The following is a 19,943-nucleotide window of genomic DNA, read 5'->3' on the forward strand; positions in this document are numbered from 1 at the left end:
AAATTGGCGTAACATGATCGTATTTCTTTGCCCCAGACAGCAGCCTTGCAGCTGCATTTTGTACCAACTGGAGACGAGAAAGTGATGTCTGAGGAAGACCTGAATACAGTGCATTACAGTAATCTAAACATGAGGTAATAAAAGCATGTATAACCATCTCCAAATCCTGAAAAGACAGAAACGATTTAAGTTTGGCAATGATCCGTAATAGATAGAAACTGTTCTTAACAACAGAATTAATTTGTTTGGATAAACATAATTCTGAATCCATGATAACACCCAGGTTTCTAACATGCGAAGAAATGGAAGGAAAATGATTGCCCAGCTCCTTAGTGAAATCTGATCTCATTTTGGGAGGACCAAAAATAATAATTTCTGTTTTGTTCTGATTAAGTTGGAGAAAGTTATTCGATAACCATATTTTAATATCTGAGATACATTCCAACAATGGTTGAATGGAATCTCCAGCTTTTAGTGGGAGGTACAACTGTGTATCATCAGCATATAAATGAAAAGAAATATTATGCTTCCTAATAATATCCCCCAAAGAGCGCATATACAGTTTAAAAAGAAGCGGTCCCAGAACAGAGCCCTGAGGTACACCACAAGTAATTGGGGCAGATGATGAAGAAAACTGACCTAGCTCCACAGAAAAAGACTTGTCTTTAAGGTAAGAATTAAACCAATGCAAAGCAGTGCCCCCGATACCAAACAGATGTTCTAAACGCCAAATAAGAACATTATGGTCCACGGTATCAAAGGCAGCAGTAAAGTCAAGAAGAATCAGTACTGCATTTTTACCAGCATCGACTGCAACAAGAACGTCATTGAACACTTTAAGCAAAGCAGACTCCGAACTATGAAAAGCAGTGAGCCCAGACTGAAGAGGTCCAAATAAGTTAGCTCTAGTTAAAAATGTGGTCAAGTGTAGTTGCACAACTTTTTCCAAAAGCTTTGACAAAAATGATAAATTTGAAACAGGCCGAAAGTTGTTAAAACAACTTTCATTCAAACCTTGCTTCTTAAGCAAAGGTTGAACATGTTGATTATATATGTTGATTTTACTTCTACCAGTATGGCCATGTCTAGAAACACTTCATGGATGCTCCTTATTTGGCTTTCCAGTAGCTCCATGTGTCAGATTTTGATTTAGCTAAGAGCAGACTGTGCTGTTTTCCCTTCTGTGACTTGGGAAAGACTAAAGATGTTTCAATGGTCATCTGCTCACCTCTCACCTTTACATTCACACACTCATTCACAAATAGCGACAATTTAGTGTACCCAATCTGTCTACCTGCAAGTTAGGCAATTTAGGAGGGCTGTAGCGGCCACAAAAGAGAATGCTTCGGGTTGTCTTGTGTTGAATGAAAAAGAGAAAGGGGTGGTCAGCCACAAAGTGCTCTGATGGAATTATTAAACACTGTAGAATCACTCCTCCAGTAGCCGCAGCTGCTTCAGTGCCTTCCTCATTCACCTCTACAAATGACTTATGCACAACCTTGGAGAGCACCAGATCACTACTCGGAGACATGCATGAAAAATCACACTTGACTGGGTCAAAGGCATCTACCATGCCCATGCTGATTAGCAGTTCCTCCATGTCATAGGTTTCCTCCAGTGTGAACCGCGGTAAAGACACCTTCACCATCACAGTGTTCATCCTATTGGGCCGTGTCCACTCAGTGAACTTCTCATAGGTGAGATGTTTCTCAAGCTGATATATATATTAACACACACAGTATATAAATTAGTTTTATACATTAAGGAGATTTACAAAGCATTGCAATTTAGCATTTACCTTCTCAAGGCCAGTAGTATCATCTTCAATCTCAACAGGTAGCATAATTAGCATGCTGAGCTCCTGGCCCTCATATGGCATTTCAAGAATCTTGCACTGCATCTCAGGAATAAAGGCCAGGGGAAACATGGCTGTCTGATTCATCATCTGCACTGGTTTAGTTTCTCTCTGCAAGTAGGCAAATACGAAACATGTTCAAGTACATTCTTTTTTGTTTGCTTGTTTTAATGCACGAGAGGACAGAAGACAGAATTGCTTACTATTACAAAAGAAAGGACAGGAAGGGGAAGAAGAAAGGGTAAGAGAACACAAGTACATGGCACCCACCTTATTTATTTTGAAAGGATGCTCCTTTGTGTCATAATGTTTAAACTGCTTCTCCCAGTTGCACTTTAAGTAGATGGCGTTCACCAAGACAAGTTTGGTCAAATTGTCAACAACTCCTTCCACCAGCAAGTTCTTGATCTTTTCTTTTATGAGCATTTGAATTCAGAAAAATATATTGTTAAGCAGACACAACATGGGAAGAACACATTTTCTGTAGTGGAGTTGAACATATTGCTCAAAAAATTAAAGGAACACTTTTTTAACAGAGTATACCATCAACCCAATTGAACTCCTGGGTTATTGGTCTGGTCAGTTAAGTAGCAGAGGGGGTTGTTAATCAGTTTCACCTGCTTTGGTGTTAATGAAATTAACAAACAGGTGCACTAGATTGGTAACAATGAGACGATCCCCAAAACAGGAATGGCTTTACAGGCGAAGGCCACTGACATTTTTTCCCTACTCATCTTTTTTGACCGTTTTTCACTAGTTTTGCATTTGGCTAGGGTCAGTGTCACTACTGGTAGCATGAGGCGATACTTGGACCCTACAGAGGTTGCACACGCAGTCCAAATCCTCCAGGATGGCACATCAATACACCAATATGCCATTGCCAGAAGGTTTGCTGTGTCTCTCAGCACAAGAGCATGAAGGAGATAGGAGACAGGCCAAAACTGGACATGGCCATAGAAGGTCCTTAACCCATCAGCATGACCATATCTGTGCCTTTGTGCAAGGAGAAACAGCATGAGCACTGCCAGAGCCCTACAAAATGACCTCCAGCAGGCCACTGGTGTGAATGTCTCTGACCAAACAATCAGAACAGACTTCATGATGGTGTCCTGAGGGCCCAAAGTAGTGGGCCCTGTGCTCACTGCCTGGCACCATGGAGCTCGATTGGCATTTGCCATTGAACACCAGAATTGGCAGGTCCGCCAGTGGTGCCCTGTGCTTTTCACGGATGAGAGCAGGTTCACCCTGAGCAGATGTGACAGACGTGAAATGGTCTGGAGAAGCTGTGGAGAATGTTATGCTGCCTGTAACATCGTTCAGCATGACCGGTTTGGTGGTGGGTCAGTGATAGTCTTGGGAGGCATATCCATGGAGGGACACACAGACACACAAAAGGGACACACAGCCGCCAGGTTGTTTTTTAGACTGCCCAGGAGCTCATTGATGCCCTGGTCCTGATCTGGGAGGAAATACCCCAGGACACCATCCGTCATCTCATTAGAAGCATGCCCTGATGTTGTCAGGCATGCATACAAGCATCTGGGGGCCATACAAACTATTGAGTACCATTTTGAGTTGCTGCATTGAAATTTCTAGCCTGCTGCATCATTCTTTCACTTTGATTTTCGGGGTGTCTTTGAATTCAGCCCTCTGTAGGTTGGTAATTCATCAAATGATGTGTTGTATCATTCAAACATGATATTTTTCCCCATTGAGATCTGATGTGTTTTCAAAGTGTTCCTTAATTTTTTTTTACATATTATTGTGTATTATATTATAAAGATAGTACTAAACAATGCTACTTTATTATTATTATAACTTTATTATTATTACTAGTGGTTCCACTATCTGTGATATCATGGCTTGATATATCAGCAAGTGGAAGTGGTTTAAAGATAACTGGTATCCGACTTTGGAATATTTAATTTAGTGACATCAGTTTAGTGTTTCAAGGATCTTACAATCTGTTCACTAAACTATTTTAATTCCCATGAAAGTAGTAGTATATATTATATATTACACGTTTCAAAAAACACCTACAGTACTAACCTTTAGTTTGTTTCTCTACCCAGTTATTAATTTTGACACGTGAAGCTTCTGCATTTGATTTAAAGTCAACAGTTTCCAGCTCAGCTTTGTAGTGTGTTTTTGTGTCACTTAGAAATTTCTGTGTTTTAAAAAGAAAAGCAATTAAAAACAAGAAAATACATTTAAATCAATAATTGCTGTAGAATAAATGCAACTGAGTTGAGTGGCAACAGGAAAGCAAATTATCAGGAAAGCAAACTATCATGTAATTAATTTACTAAAGTTGCTATTGGGTGCCAGGCAGACGTATAAGGCATTACATAAGTAACATATTTTACATTTATTTAGTCTTTTGGAACATGTTTTTATCTACATAGACATAGTACAGGAAGTTGGCTTTAGAGGCTCTTCAATTGAGTCCAAAAGAATATATGAGAGAGTTCTCAACTTAGTAAAACAATACAGGACATACTCTCATGTCCATATATAATATCATTAATCTAATAGAAATTGCATCATACTAATAGTCAAACAATAATATTAGTTAACAAAGCTTCACCAACAACCTCTGCCACTTCTTTGACTATGACTGACTTATCTCGACTAGCTTCAATATGATCAGATATAACCACACTGGCATCTAATTCATGTACTGTAAACACAATCATTCCTAGACTATCTAACATCTAAATAAGAATGGCCTTCTGATTCTTAGATCTTCTATATGTGCCACAAAGTTTTAAGCACACAATTGTCAAAAACCTCTTGTGACTACATAAGGATCTAGTGGGAAACCTTCCCAGAAGGGAGGATATTTCATTGTTTATCTTCAACATGGAAAAGTATTCTTTTTTGTTGTTTAAAATTTATTATTTTTAAAATATTTATTTTCATCATTTATTTTTCACGCAAGGCTACTTTTTTTAGTTAGCAAAGCTATATCTTACCTCTACAAACTGGTAGCTCTGTTCTCCATAAAGCCGATTGGCCAGGCTGAGGGTATACGGAGCTCCTGCTTTGTTCAGTTCAGTCATCAGTTTGTTGAAGCTGACATGGGTGTCATCCTTGGCTTTGTTTTGGTGTAGAGTCTAGGTATTAAGGATGGAGACATAATTCAAATTACAAAAAAAAAAAAAAAAAATCAGCAAATCGTAGTAAGCAAAGATGAACTCCATCCTGAGAGCATTTTGGAGTCACATAATAAATCATGAGTAAATAAGTAAACAAGTAAAAACTGTTGTTCACTATAGACCTATACACTATAGGTTTATAATATAAGCTATAGTATGAATGCAAAAAAAATAAAAAATTGGGCAGCACTGGATCCCAGTTATACACCACCAAGGATGCCATGAACTACCACCACCAATGTTATTGCCAAAATAATGCCCTTTCCCCCCCACAGATGTTAGTGCATCCACTGAGTATTTGCAACTAATAACCTTTCGTAAAGCCGCTGGTAACTGGAAATTCTGAGTTTGTTGCGCCTGTTGGACTGCAACTTGTTAAACATTGCCAAGGCCCATTGAACCATCTGATTGGATGCTATGTGTTGAGTCCTGCTTGTTATTTGCATACACATGTTCCTCTCTCACACCCACAGTTTACAGGACCAGGGTTTGGGAACCTGAACTTGTAAATTACTTATTATTATTCTAATAGTTCTAATAGTCTAATTTTATTTCACAACCTATAATTTATTTATTTAAATAAAATTATTTTAGTATTTGCTTTAATATGTGTAATATGTTGTTGACTTTACTGACTATTTGAAGGAAATGTTACTTTTTTTTTAGTTTTCTCTCTTTTTGCTAGCTCTTTTGGTGTGTTCACTGTGAATTAAATGAGCTTTACAAAATTAAAGAGAACTGTGAACCATCAGTTTAAGAGTTGGTACTATTATTCAGTCTGGATGCTACAGAAGCAGAAGAGTGCTGCAAACCTTTGTAAAGTAAATGACATACTGCTGCAGTACAGTACAAAGATTCATGTAACTCTACAATCAGTGCAGCCTCATTTCATTTGAACTAACATTTTGTTTGTTGATTATTTCTGTACCCAGAATTTCTGTGACCTAAACTGACTGAATAATCTGTAGTGTTTTGCAACACTAGCAACTGCAGAATTAAGTCAACACCAAAGGAAGGTGTGACAGTATGCTCGAATTCTGATGAGCTGGTTCTGCAAGTCTACAAAAAGTAAAAAAAAATAAACAACAACAAACAAACATTGAATAGCCTGCATTTCTGCCCTTTTTATTTCTACATTCATAAAACAATCACCAAACAGGCCTACCTGGTACAACAGTCTGAAGGAGATAAGGAAAAAAGCAAAATGTGGGAGATTTTCTGTGAAACAATGGATGACTAAACTACAGAGCTGTATCATGTAGTCATTTTAAATATCACATGCCCTTTGAGATCACGGGGGGATTTCACAACAATTCCACTCACATCTGAATACAGTGTGATGAAGTCTAGGCAATCTGGGCTTGTGTGTATAATGAGTGTATCTCATGATAATTATGCATCTAAACACAGTCATCTAGGCAGTTTGAATTGATCATGTTTGAAAAAATCACAAATCTCTAAGCATGCAAACTATTGGTTACATGTACATGATACCTAAAGTAACTTAAAAAAGACATTATGCATGAGAGAAACCAGAGTTAAACTGTAATAGGAAAAACAAAGACTGAAAAGGAATGTATGGAAAATATGTTCATCATCCGAAAAATTCATGTTTGATACTGCAAATGTCATTGGTGGGAATGTACAGGTAGTTTAAAACAAAATACAAGAATATTAGACTAAAATAACCACAAGCCTCAGCAATCTTACTCTCTTCTACTTGTCTGAACATGTCTCTCCAGACCAACACTTTAGAAACTTTTTCTTCTATAACTGCCAACTATTCCTGCTATCAAGCCATAGGACACTGCTAACTTTTTTCTCTATTCTAGCATGTCTCTGGAATTATGTTTTAGCCACTTTAATATTCAGCTTTACATTCATCTCACACCACACACTATCTTCAAAACCCATTTTTCCAGAGGTTTTCCTACTTCTTTTTTTTTTAACCAGCCGTAATCTGATCTTAGTTTGCTCCCTTATTATTAACATATATTGTCTTATGTGTGTTAACATAAATCTGCCATTGCCTGGTCCCAAACCCAGGATGTAAAAGGAGGAGGGTTGCAACCCACTGCATATAATACTCTTGCTACGGAAACATCACCAACATCTTCAACAATCCAGCAAAAAACCAGGGCAACGCTCACCCAGGACAGAAATGGCTGGAGAAGATTTGTCAATGATATATGCCTCATCATGAGCGATGAGGATTAAGTAAGTAAGTTCGTTAATGGAATAATTATTTTAGATGATTTCTATTATTATATCTGTTCTGACCTCAGACATCTGAGTTGCCGTATTGCCTGCAGCTCCTAGAGACACCATGGACAGTGCAGAAGAGATGCTGAGAGGAGAGTAGAAGATATTATTGGTTTTGTTGCCTTCCTTGATCTTGCTGAACAGGTGAAACGCAAAATTGGTGTTTGCCATTGAAAGAGACTCCATTTTGCAAAACCTAAAGGAGAAATATATTATTTGAGAGTGATCATCCATTCCATGACAATCCCATGTGAAAATGTGAACAAGTGCTTACACAAAATAAAAGGACAGCAGGACTGACTGCACACATTTGTATATAAAGCAAATATAAAGTACTGTATATTTTAATTCTGCATTTTTCTCAGCTTACAAAATGCAAAGTGAGCAAACAAGGAAAATCTAAATTAAATAAATATTTGGTGTGCCATCTCTTTAACTTCAAACCAGCGTCAATTCTTAGGCTTGTAAAATTCAGGGATTTTGTAGGATCAGAGTCAGGTGTATGATTATTCCAAGCAGGTGCTAATGATCATCAATTACATATGTGGGTTGAAACACAGTCGCTAAATGAAACAGAAACAGCTGAATAGGGGCTTAAAACTGGATGAGGAACGATCCGTTGATGATGTCACAGGTCATGGCAAGACAGGTCACATTACACCATGGCAAGACTGAGTACAGCAATAAGACACAAGTTAGTTATACTGCATCAGGGTTTCAAGATCTGCTGTTCAAGCTATTTGGAAGAAGGACAAAGAAAAAGGCAAGGCTGAGGACCGTACACACATTGGTAGGCCAAGGAAACATAATGCAGCAGATGAAAGACACATCACGCTTACTTTCCTTTGACACTGAAGAATGTTCCAGCAGTGCCATCAGCAAAGAACTGGTGGAAACCAGTGAGACCCAGGTACACCCATCTACTGTCCAGAGAAGTCTGCAGAAGAACTGCAGCCAAAAAGCCATACCTTTGATGTGGAAACAAGGCTAAGCGACTCAACTCTGCATGAAAACACAGGACCTGGGTTGCAGAAAAATGGCAGCAGATTCTCTGGACTGATGAGACAAAATTTGAAATATTTGAAATATTCAGCAGCAGGAAGCAGGTTGATTGCTGGAGGGCTAGAAAGTGGTATAATAATGAATGTCTGCAGGCAACAGTGACACATGGTGGAGGTTCCTTGCAATTTTGTCACTGCTGCATTTCTACAAATTGGAGATTTGATCAGGGTTAATGGTGTCCTCAAAGCTGAGAAATACAGGCAGATATTTATCCATCATGTAATACCATAAGAGAGGTGTCAGATTGCCCACAACTTTAATCTGCAGCAGGACAATGACCCCAAACATACAGACAATGTCATTAAGAACTGTCTTCAGAGTAGAGAAGAACAAGGAGTCCTGGAAGTGATGGTTGCCGAGTTCACTCAAAAACGGTGTACAAATGTACATAGAAGCATTGATGCTGTTTTGCAGGCAAAGGCAGGGTCACACTAAATTTTGATTTGATTTGGATTTCTCTTCTGTTTATTTACCATTTTGTTAATTAATAAAAAAAATAAACTACTGACACTTTTATTTTTGAAAGCATTCTTACTTTACGACATATAACACCTATTATCAGTAGGTGGCCATAATAATAGTAACACACAGAAAGGAGTTAAATAGAATCAAGAAAAATACAAACTGCTCTTATCGCTTATTATTTATTAACATTTTAAACAGCCCCCATGGTGTACCGCATATTCCCGAGTGTTATGACCACCAACCTCTTTCTCCCTGATCTCATGTCTGACTTTCTCTTCCATGTTTGAGACCGGCTCCAGCAGTTTAAATATTACTCCATTAAAATAATGACCAGGATGGGCGTCTGATTAAAACAAACCTCTTGTCTTAATTGAAAGTGTAGTAAACTCAAATAGTTTAAATATTCACAGAAACCTTAAGACAAGATCTGATGCTTACTTTTTAACTACCGCATGTGCGATCGTCATGACAAACAGCTGTTGTCTGACATCTGGACATAACATTCAGACCCACTGCAATATTTCAGTACACTTACCTCTGCTCCTGTACTGTTGAAGTGATCTGGTGTCTGATCAAACGCAGTGTTCCTCAGTGTGTGTGACCGTGTTATTTATCAGCTCTCCGCCCCTCTGAGCCCCACCTCCCTGGAGGCAAAACCAGGAAATGAACAAACGACTCTTGAAAGACGATTCGTTTTTCAAAGGAATCGTTTAAATGAAAACACACGCGCACTCAAGAATCAGAGTCTGAATCAACATAGCATTCATGAAATGATTGAATAAGTCGTCTGATTCATTTGTGTTGAACTGTCAGGCGTCAGTAACGTACAATAGACTGCAGCATTCAGTGACCGTATGTTAAAATGGAAAAGTTTCTAAAACTAAAGGCATCACGGTCCTGCTGATCTTCTTCAGTGAAAACTGATCAAAGGCATCCCAGAAAAAAAACACTGCGAGCCTCATTTCTAGCTTCATATCGAATAGCAAATAATAACTAATAAATTCCCCTTGCTTGCTCTTAAGCTTGAAGTAGTTTTTAAACACACGTTTTCAGTTCTTGATATTTGTATTGCATGTCTTAGTAAATAAGTAGAACTCAGTACTCAGTTATTCCTCTTTGAATCTTAACATAAATAGACTGCTGATCTGACATTTGAATAGTTATCAATATCTTTCTGTGTTTCTTTTAAGCCTTTTGGTCTTGAAATTAAGTGTATATTTCATTCATATGACAAGGAAAATGAAAAAAAACTGCTCTCTACTAAATCAGCATGTGGTTTTCCCCATATTTCCATTCAAAAATATTATGGTCCCTGTATTAGTATACAATCAGTGAGCACTTTATTAGGAACACCTGTTTAGATATGGACCAGAATCTTTGGAAAATGTTTACTTCATGCATCAGAATGGGGGGAAATGTGAGCTCAGTGATTTTGACTGTGGTATGATAATTCGTGCCGGATGGGCTGGTTTCAGTATCTCTATATCTATAACTGCTGTCTCTAGAGTTTACTCAGGATGGTGTAATAAAGAAAAAAACATTCATTTATCAGGTCTGTACAGAAAGACCTGACAGAAAGAACTTGTTGATGAGAGAGGTCAACAGAGAATACCCGGTTTGAACTGACAGGAAGACTACAGTAACTCCGTATCCAAGATATCCACGCAGTACAATTATGATGAGCACAAACATTTCAGAATTCACAACACACCAAACCTTGAGGCAGATGAGCTACAGTACTAACACTTTTACTAACTGAGAATTAGCACGTTTTTTTCTAGATTTACAAGGTTCATTATATTTATTATATACTGGCAGTTTGCAGATGTGTACTGTTATCTATCTATCTATCTATCTATCTATCTATCTATCTATCTATCTATCTATCTATCTATCTATCTATCTATCTATCTATCTATCTATCTATCTATCTATCTATCTATCTATCTATCTATCTATCTAATGCATGAAAAGAAAGCTGAGGTACACTTTATACAGGGTCACCAAAACTGGACAGTTGAAGAACTGGGGGGGGGGTTCCTGTTCTGATAAATCTCTGACCATGAGCATCCCTTCAGGGTCATAATTTAATCTTGAAATTTATAATTATAAAGCACCATGTTGCAAAACTCATCTTATACTGGCCCTATCCAGTATTAGTATAGTGTTTCTTATAAAAATAATAATAGTCTATATGGCCAAACATTTTTGGACACTTCATCCTCATAGAAAGTCTTTCCAGGAGTATGGTGGATCTTATAATAGCAAATGGGCAATTAACCTGGAATGGGATGTTCAAAAAGCACACATGGTTGTGGTGTGATGGTCTGGTGTCCACAGATGTTTGGTAATGTAGTGTATCATATTGTGCATTATACAGTAAATAATAAAGTAACATTGTTAAACACTTGACATTTATTTATTATTAAAATTCACTCATACAATGTCAAGTATTTGAGAGGAAAAACAGTCAGTATATATTTCTAAGTAACAGTCAGTGTATATATTTTATACTTTTATTTAATAATATCAAGTTAATTTAAAAAGCTCTCCTAAAACAGTGCAGTTACATGTTGATTAAAAAAGGTCTTCTTGACAGGGTTTTTCCAGTCATACTGTATTTCTTGGCCTTTTCCAGCTTTACCGGCCTAATCTTTATATCTGCATTGGTTTTTGGACATTTGTCTGTAAATAGTTAATCATGATGTTCTTTACTTCTACCAGTATGGCCATGTCTAGAAACACTTCATGGATGCTCCTTATTTGGCTTTCCAGTAGCTCCATGTGTCAGATTTTGATTTGGCTGAAGGCAGACTGTGACGTTTTCCCTTCTGCGACTGGGGAAAGACTAAAGATGTTTCACTGGTCATTACTTTCCTCAATCTGCTCACCTGTCACCTTTACATTTACTCACTCATTTACACATAGGGACAATTTAGTGTAGCCAATCTGTCTACCTGCAAATTAGGCAATTTAAGGAGAGCTGTAGCGGCCACAAAAGAGAATGCTTCGGGTTGGTTTGTGTTGAATGAAAAAAAGAAAGGGGTGGTCAGCCACAAAGTGTTCTGATTTAATTATTGCACGCTTTTTATTCACGATGGCTGCAGTAGCCGCAGCTGCTTCAGTGCCTTCCTCATTCACCTCTACAAATGACTTATGCACAACCTTGGAGAGCACCAGATCATTACACGGAGACATGCGTGAAAAATCACTCTTGACTGGGTCAAAGGCATCTACCATGCCCATGCTGATGAGCAGCTCCTCCATGTCATAGGTGTCCTCCAGTTTGAACCGCGGTAAAGACACCTGCACCCGCACACGGTTCATCCTATCAGGCCGTGTCCACTCCATGAACTTCTCATCGGTTATATGATTCTCAAGCTGAGATATAAATTTTCACACACACACAGAGTATATGAATTAGTTTTATACATTAAGGAGATTTACAAAGCTTTGCAATTTAGCATTTACCTTCTCAAGGCCAGTAGTATCATCTTCAATCTCAAAAGGTAGCATAATTAGCATGCTGAGCTCCTGGCCCTCATATGGCATTTCAAGAATCTTGCACTGCATCTCAGGAATAAAGGCCAGGGGAAACATGGCCTTCTGATTCATCATCTGCACTGGTTTAGTTTCTCTCTGAATGTAGGCAAATATGAAACATGTTCAAGTTCTTAATTTGAATAAAAGGGGGGAAAAATCACAGTTCACAAATGTGCATGACATCAATGATTTTACACAAAGTAATTTGCTGTGATTTTTAACTGTAGCATTTTTACCTCCACTTATAGTAGTCTCCTTATTCATGTAATTAATTTGTACTAATTTTACTTTTTTATGTAGACATTTTTGTTTGTTTTAGTGCACAGGAGAGGACAAAATATAGAATTGCATACAACTGCATAAGAGAGGACAGGAAGGGGGAGAAGAAAGGGTAAGAGACCACAAATACATGGCACCCACCTTGTTCAACTTGAAAGGATGCTCCATTGTGCTATTTTGCTTAAATTTCGTCTCCCAGTTGCACTTGAAGTAGATGGCGTTCACCAAGACAAGTTTGGTCAAATTGTCAACAGTTCCTTTCACCAGCAAGTTCTTGATCTTTTCTTTTATAAGCATTTAAATTCAGAAAAAAACATATTGTTAAGAAGACACAACATGGGAAGAACACATTTTCTGTAGTGCAGTTGAACATATAATATCAAGAAGAACATATTATAATGATAGTAGTAATATTAATGCTACTATAATTATTATTACTACTAATAATGCTCCAGTATCTGTGATGTCATGGCTTGATATATCAGCAAATGGATTTTCATGAGTTCAAAGATAATTGGTATCTGACTTTGGAATATTTGATTTAGTGACGTTAGTTTTAACAATCTGTTCACCAAACTATTTTACTACCCCTAAAAGTAGTAGTATATAAATATATATTATACATTTCAAAAACATGTTTAAAGTACTAACCTTTAGTTTGTTTCTCAACCCAGTTATTAATTTTGACACGTGAAGCTTCTGCATTTGATTTAAAGTCAAGAGTTTCCAGCTCAGCTTTGTAGTGTGTTTTTGTCTCATTCAGAAATTTCTGTGTTTTAAAAAGGAAAGAAAAGAAAATACATTTAAATCATTAATTGATGTAGAATAAATGCAACTGAGTTGAGTGCCAACAGGAAAGCAAATTATGGCACAATTAACTATCATGTGATTAATTTACTATAGTTGCTATTGGGTGCCAGGCAGATGTATAAGGCATTACATAAGAAACATAATTTACATTTATTTCGATTTTTGGCACATGTTTAATCTACATAGACTTAGTACAGGAAGTTGGCTTTAGAGGCTCTTGAATTGGGTCCAAAAGGATATAAATGAAAAAGATTTTAACTTAGCATTGCTCACTCTACAGGGACTAGTAAAAACAATACAGGACATACTCCCATATCCATATACAATACCATCAATCTAATAGAAATTGCTTAATCATACTAATAGTCAAACAATAATATTAGTTAACAAAGCTTCACCAACAACCTCTGCCACTTCTTCTTTGACTATAACTGACTTATCTCGACTAGCTTCAATATGATCAGATATAACCACACTGGCATCTAATTCATGTACTGTAAACACTATCATTCCTAGACTGTCTAACATCTAAATAAGCATGGTCTTCTGATTCTTAGTTCTTCTATATGTGCCACAATATTTGAAGCACACAATGGTCAAAAACCTCTTGTGACTAAATAAGGATCTAGTGAAATCTAGTGGAAAACCACTTTTATAATATTTATTATATACATATACATTTATTTTTCATGTAGAGCTACTTTTTTATAGTTAGCAAAGCTATATCTTACCTCTACAAACTGGTAGCTCTGCTCTCCATAAAGCCGATTGGCCAGGCTGAGGGTATACGGAACTCCTGCTTTGTTCAGTTCACTCATCAGTTTGCTGAAGCTGACATGGATGTCATCCTCTGCCTTGTTTTGGTGTAGAGTCTAGGTATAATGTATGAAGATATTATTCAAATTACCCCATCAAATTTAAAAGCAAAGTTAAAATCATGAGAAAATAAGTAAACAAGTAAAAACAGTAGGTCATATATATTATATGTTTAAAATGTAAGCTGTAGTATGAATACAAAAAAAAAAAGAAAAAAGCAGGGCAGCACTGGATCCCAGTTATCCACCACCAAGGAGAGGCACCTACATGTATGCCAAGAAGTACTATCACCAATGTTATTGCCAAAATAATGCTTTTTCCCCACGGATGTTAGTGCCTCCACTGAGTATTTGCAACCAATAACCTTTTATAAAGCCGCCGGTAACTGGAACTTCTGAGTTTGTTGTGCCTGTTGGACTGCAACTTCTTAAACAGACTTAGGCTTCCCTGCTTTGCTGAAGCACAAAACATACAGTAACATATTAATCATCAGAATTGCAAAACCCACACTTTCTCATACACTCTACCCAGGTTTCATGATGATTTAAGCATTGCACAAGCAGCTTTGCATACACAAGCATAACAAGGTGTTTTTCTTAAGAAGCATTGCAAGAAAGGAGTGTCCGGTAAAACATCATCTATTAACAACCATATTGTATATTGCTATTGTGACATAAAGGGCTCTAAATAATTACCAAAAACTGCATGACTATCAACAACCCTTGGGGATAGATTACAACAATTCCTATTTCAGTGAAGTGAACCACACTTGCTATATGTAGCTACAAGCTGTGAGGGTGACAACTTGTGAAAAACTTGAGTTGACTCCTGCTTGTTATTTGCATCATTTCCCTCTCTCACTCCCGCAGTTTGCCCTTTTTATTTCTAAATATTTTCATTTCTACATTCATAAAACAAGCACTGAATAGGCATACAGTGCTGTGAAAAGGTTTTTGCCCTCTTCCTTTTTTTTTTTTTTTTTTGCATATTTCACACATAAAAGATTCAGATCATCAAACAAATTTTAATATTACACAAAGATAATGTAAGTAAATACAAAATGCTGTTTTTAAATGATTATTTCATTTATTAAGGGGAAAAAAAGCTGTCCAAACGTACCTAGCCCTACGTGAAAAATTATTTGCCCCCTCCTGTTAAATCATGAAAAACTGTGATTAAACACATTATTTTAGAAAGCTGAGTTAAATTTCACTAGACACACCCAGGCCTGATTACTGAAACAAAATAGTTGACATGTATCAGTATGGAAAGCGTTATAAAGCCATTTCTAAGGCTTTGGGACTCCAGAGAACCATGGTCAGAGCCGTTATCCACAAATGGAGAAAATTTGGAACATAGAGTGGTGCAGGACCTGTATGAGAGGAGCAGGACAGTGGTGAGGTGTGCTGTAGGTCAGACAGAGGAGTTCAAAGTGGAGGTGGGACTGCATCAGGGATCGGCTCTGAACCCCTTCCTGTTTGCTATGGTGATGGACCAGTTGTCAGAGAAGGTCAGACAAGAGTCTCCTTGGACAATGTTGTTTGCAGATGACATTGTGATCTGTAGTGAGAGCAGGGAGCAGGTGGAGGAAAACCTGGAGAGGTGGAGGTTTGCATCAGAGAGAAGAGGAATGAAAGTCAGTCGTAGTAAGACTGAGTACGTGTGTGTGAATGAAAGGGAGGGAAGTGGAACAGTAAGATTACAGGGTGAAGAGGTGAAGAAGGTACAGGAGATTAAGTACTTGGGGTCAACAGTCCAGAGTAATGGAGAGTGTGGGAAAGAGGTAAAGAAGCGAGTGCAGGCAAGTTGGAATGGGTGGAGAAAGGTGTCAGTAGTTCTGTGTGATAGAAAAATATCAGCGAGAATCAAGGGGAAGGTGTACAAGACAGTGGTGAGACCGGCCATGCTGTATGGTTTAAAGACAGTGTCACTGAGACAGAGACAGGAGTCAGAGCTGGAGGTAGCAGAGCTGAAGGTTGAGGTTCTCTCTGGGAGTGACACGGTTGGACAGGATTAGGAAGTACATCAGAGGGACAGCTCATGATGGACGTTTGGGGGACAAAGTTAGGGAGGCCAGATTAAGATGGTTTGGACATGTTCAGAGGAGGGAGAGTGAGTATATTGGTAGGAGAATGTTGGACATGGAGCTGCCAGGCAGGAGGCAAAGAGGAGGTATATGGATGTAATAAATGAGGATATGAAGCTAGTGGGTGCAAGTGTTGAGGATGCAGAAGATAGGGATACAGTAGGTGGAGAGAGATGATTCGCTGTGGTGACCCCTGAATGGAAAAGCCAAAAGAAGAAGAAGAGGAGTAGACTTGAAACAGTGGTGAACCTTCCCAGGAGTGGCCGGCTCAAGAAAAAACAAAATTAAGGTTAGAGTGGCCAAGTCTGGACTTAAATCCATCATGCTGTGGCATGACCTTAAACAGTCCATTCATGCTAGAAAACCCTCCAATATGGCTGAATTAAAACAATTCTGCAAAGAAGAGTGGGCCAAAATTCCTCCACAGCAATGTGAAAGACTCACTGCCAGTTTTCGCAAACGCTTGATTGCAGTTGTTGGGTGGCACAACAAAAAAAAAGATATTATGCATGAGAGAAACCCCAGTAAAATTGTAATAGGAAAAACAAAGACTGATGAGGAATGTTTGGAAAATATGTTCATCATCAAAAAAAAATACATGTTGGTTATTGTGTGTTAATATAACTCTGCCATTGCCTGGTCCCAAGCCCAGGATGTAAAAGGAGTGTTGCACTAGCAACCCAGTGGGTAAAATACTCTTGCCACGGAAACATCACCAACATCTTCAAAAATCCATAAAATCCAGGGAAACGCTCATCCAGGACAGAAATAGCTGGAGAAGATTTGTCAACGCCATATGCTCCATCAGGAGCAAAGAGGATTAAGTAATTATTTCTGTTCTGACCTCAGACATCTGAGTTGCCGTATTGCCTGCAGCTCCTAGAGACACCATGGACAGTGCAGAAGAGATGCTGAGAGGAGAGTAGAAGATATTGTTGGTTTTGTTGCCTTCCTTGATCTTGCTGAACAGGTGAAAGGCAAAACTGGTGTCTGCCATTGAAAGAGACTCCATTCTGCAAAACCTGAAGGAGAAATATATTATTTGAAAGTAATCATCCATTACATGGCAATCCCATGTGAAAAAGAATGAGCGCTTACACAAAAATGAAGGACAGCTGGACTAACTGAGCATATTTGTATATATAAGGTATTGTGTGTGTGTGTGTGTGTGTGTGTGTATACATATACATACATACATTATATATATATATATACACACTACCTACAAAAAGTTAAGGATATTCGGCTTTCGGGTGAAATTTCAGGATGCACCTAAAATGCACTATAACCTTTACAGGTGAACTTAATTTGACCTTCTCTACTAGTACTAGTACGTTTTGCATAACTTGCTGTTCTCTAACAAGGTGCTTAATGGCAAAATTCACAACTGGCGTTTGATCTATGAATCGACCAATCAAACAGTCCTCTTCATCATGCTGTTCACATTTTGACATCATGAGACCAAGACGACACCTAACAATTGATCAACAGTACCTTGCCATTGCGAGGCTTCAAACAGGATGTTCTCAGAGGGAAGTGGCCACTGAGCTTAGAGTGTCACAGAGTGTCATCAGCAGGTTACGACAGAGATACAGAGAGACTGGAAGAGTCACAGAAAGGCATAGAAGTGGACGTCCTTTGGCCACATCCCACGTTGATGACTGCTTCACTGTGAACAGTGCCCTGCGGAATCAGATGATGAATGCCACTCAACTCCAGGCACATTTAAGGGAGGTGAGAGGCACCCAAGTATCACATCAGACTATTCAAAACCGTTTACAACAGCGTGGTCTGCATGCTAGATGACCTGCAAGGGTACCTTCAAGGTACCTTCAAGATGTCAAGGAGAGCACTATGCATCAGCCACTGTTGTCACCAGACAAGCCTTTAGTGGTGGTGGTGTTACAGTCTGGGCAGGTGTGTCTACTCAATACAGAACTGCCCTACATCTTGTGAATGGTACAGTGACAAGCCAATACTACCTGAATAACATCATTAATCCAGTCATTGTGCCCCTGCATGAACAACACAGGCCTAATTTCATCTTCATGGACGACAATGCTCCAGCTCATCGAGGTTGCATCATTAGGGAACGGCTGCTGGAGGCTGGGGTACCTCAAATGGAGTGGCCTGCACTTTCTCCAGACCTGAATCCCATAGAAAACCTATGGTATCAGCTGAGTCGCCGTGTAGCGGAATGCCATGCCTCAGCAGACAATAAGTCGACTCGTGAACAGCATGAGACGTCGTTGTCAAGCTGTAATTGATGGTCAAGGGCAAATGACAAATTATTGAGACACTGACATTTTTTGTTGTGGTATACCCACCACTGTTGTTGGCTTTTGTTTCAATAAATTGTTTGAGATGAGGAAATCACCATTGCATGCTTCTACTTAAATGCCCTACTTTCATGATATAATATCACTGTACATTTTCCATAAATTCCAGCCAAAAGCCAAATATCCTTAACTTTTTGTGAGTAGTATATCATCACGCTTACTTTCCTTTGACATTGGAAGATGTTCCAGCAGTGACATCAGTAAAGAACATATCAGTAAACATACAAAGAAATAACATATTCCCGAGTGTTATGACCCCCAGCCCCGTTCTTCCTCATCCCATGTCTGACTTTCTCTTCAGCCTCCAGCAGTTTACATATTAATCCATTAAAAACAATGACCAGGATGGGCGTCTGACCTTAGTAAAGCTCGTCTTAGACGACAATTGAAAGTGTAGTAAACTCAAATAGTTTAAATATTCACAGAAACCTTAAGACAAGATCTGATGCTTACTTTTTTTGCTTACTCACAACCGCATGTGCGATCGTCATGACAAACAGCTGTTTTCTGACATCTGGACATAACATTCAGACTATAAAATCCTCACTGCAATATTTCAGTACACTTACCTCTGCTCCTGTACTGTTGAAGTGATCTGGTGTCTGATCAAACGCAGTGTTCCTCAGTGTGTGTGACCGTGTTATTTATCAGCTCACCGCCCCTCTGAGCCCCACCTGCCTGGAGGCAAAACCAGGAAATGACGCTGTGTTTGGAAAAGTCACTCGATTGTACTGGGTTTCAGCATGTACATGTAGCGTGTAAACTTGTAACTACTTCCTGCCAGAGAAGGAAATAAATAACAGATTAAATGTGGCTGTAACTGTATCGCTCCTTGTAGTTTGAATAAGGTGATACACATTTAAATACAATAAATGTATTGTATATATTTACTTGTGGAATACCAACATGGCTAGACCAGGCTTAGACTAGTGACAGATATGTATTTGTATGTTTTAGTTCAGTGAAGCGATAATTAGTATATTAGTGCAGGGGTTTTCAAACTGTGGGTCGCACAAAGTCACTTGACTGCAGCTAAATTTACATTACAGTGAATGAAACAAAATCAGTCCGATATGAACAAACGACTCTTGCGAGACGATTCTTTATTCAAAGGAATCATTTAAAGTAAAACACACACACGTACACAAGAATCAGAGTCTGAATCAACATAGCATTCTCTGAATGACTCACTGAATAAATCATCTGATTCATTTGTGTCTGCGTCATTAACATACAGTACACTACTGCAGTATTCAGTGACCATGCAG

General features: G+C 38.4%; 2 protein-coding genes across 6 annotated transcripts; both read right to left on the reverse strand.

The window, feature by feature from the left end:
- Nucleotides 1-509: 509 nt before the first annotated feature.
- LOC131345802 (leukocyte elastase inhibitor-like) lies at nt 510-9,447 on the reverse strand. 2 transcript variants are annotated; one of them, XM_058378859.1, is made up of 7 exons: nt 9,338-9,447; nt 7,294-7,471; nt 4,831-4,971; nt 3,905-4,022; nt 2,126-2,268; nt 1,799-1,966; nt 510-1,714 (listed from the first exon to the last, which is right to left on the reverse strand). In XM_058378859.1, exons 2-7 carry the CDS (start codon nt 7,459-7,461, stop codon nt 1,256-1,258), a joined length of 1,197 nt encoding a protein of 398 aa, XP_058234842.1. In that variant the 5' UTR covers nt 7,462-7,471; nt 9,338-9,447; the 3' UTR covers nt 510-1,255. The 2 variants fall into 2 exon arrangements, with proteins under 2 accessions (XP_058234842.1, XP_058234843.1); XM_058378860.1 differs by lacking the exon at nt 7,294-7,471 and having other exon boundaries at nt 9,338-9,440.
- A 1,750-nt stretch (nt 9,448-11,197) lies between these two features.
- On the reverse strand, nt 11,198-19,389 carry LOC131346151 (leukocyte elastase inhibitor-like). Of its 4 annotated transcripts, XM_058379517.1 has the most exons (8): nt 19,245-19,343; nt 17,831-18,019; nt 17,181-17,358; nt 14,166-14,306; nt 13,276-13,393; nt 12,766-12,908; nt 12,274-12,441; nt 11,198-12,183 (listed from the first exon to the last, which is right to left on the reverse strand). In XM_058379517.1, exons 2-8 carry the CDS (start codon nt 17,836-17,838, stop codon nt 11,776-11,778), a joined length of 1,164 nt encoding a protein of 387 aa, XP_058235500.1. In that variant the 5' UTR covers nt 17,839-18,019; nt 19,245-19,343; the 3' UTR covers nt 11,198-11,775. The 4 variants fall into 4 exon arrangements, with proteins under 4 accessions (XP_058235500.1, XP_058235503.1, XP_058235505.1 ...); XM_058379520.1 differs by lacking the exon at nt 17,831-18,019 and having other exon boundaries at nt 19,245-19,389; XM_058379522.1 differs by lacking the exons at nt 17,181-17,358; nt 17,831-18,019 and adding an exon at nt 14,615-14,705 and having other exon boundaries at nt 19,245-19,313.
- Nucleotides 19,390-19,943: the final 554 nt, after the last annotated feature.

The sequence above is a fragment of the Hemibagrus wyckioides genome, linkage group LG25, assembly GCF_019097595.1.
Source record: "Hemibagrus wyckioides isolate EC202008001 linkage group LG25, SWU_Hwy_1.0, whole genome shotgun sequence".
In the NCBI taxonomy this organism is placed as follows: Eukaryota; Metazoa; Chordata; class Actinopteri; order Siluriformes; family Bagridae; genus Hemibagrus; species Hemibagrus wyckioides.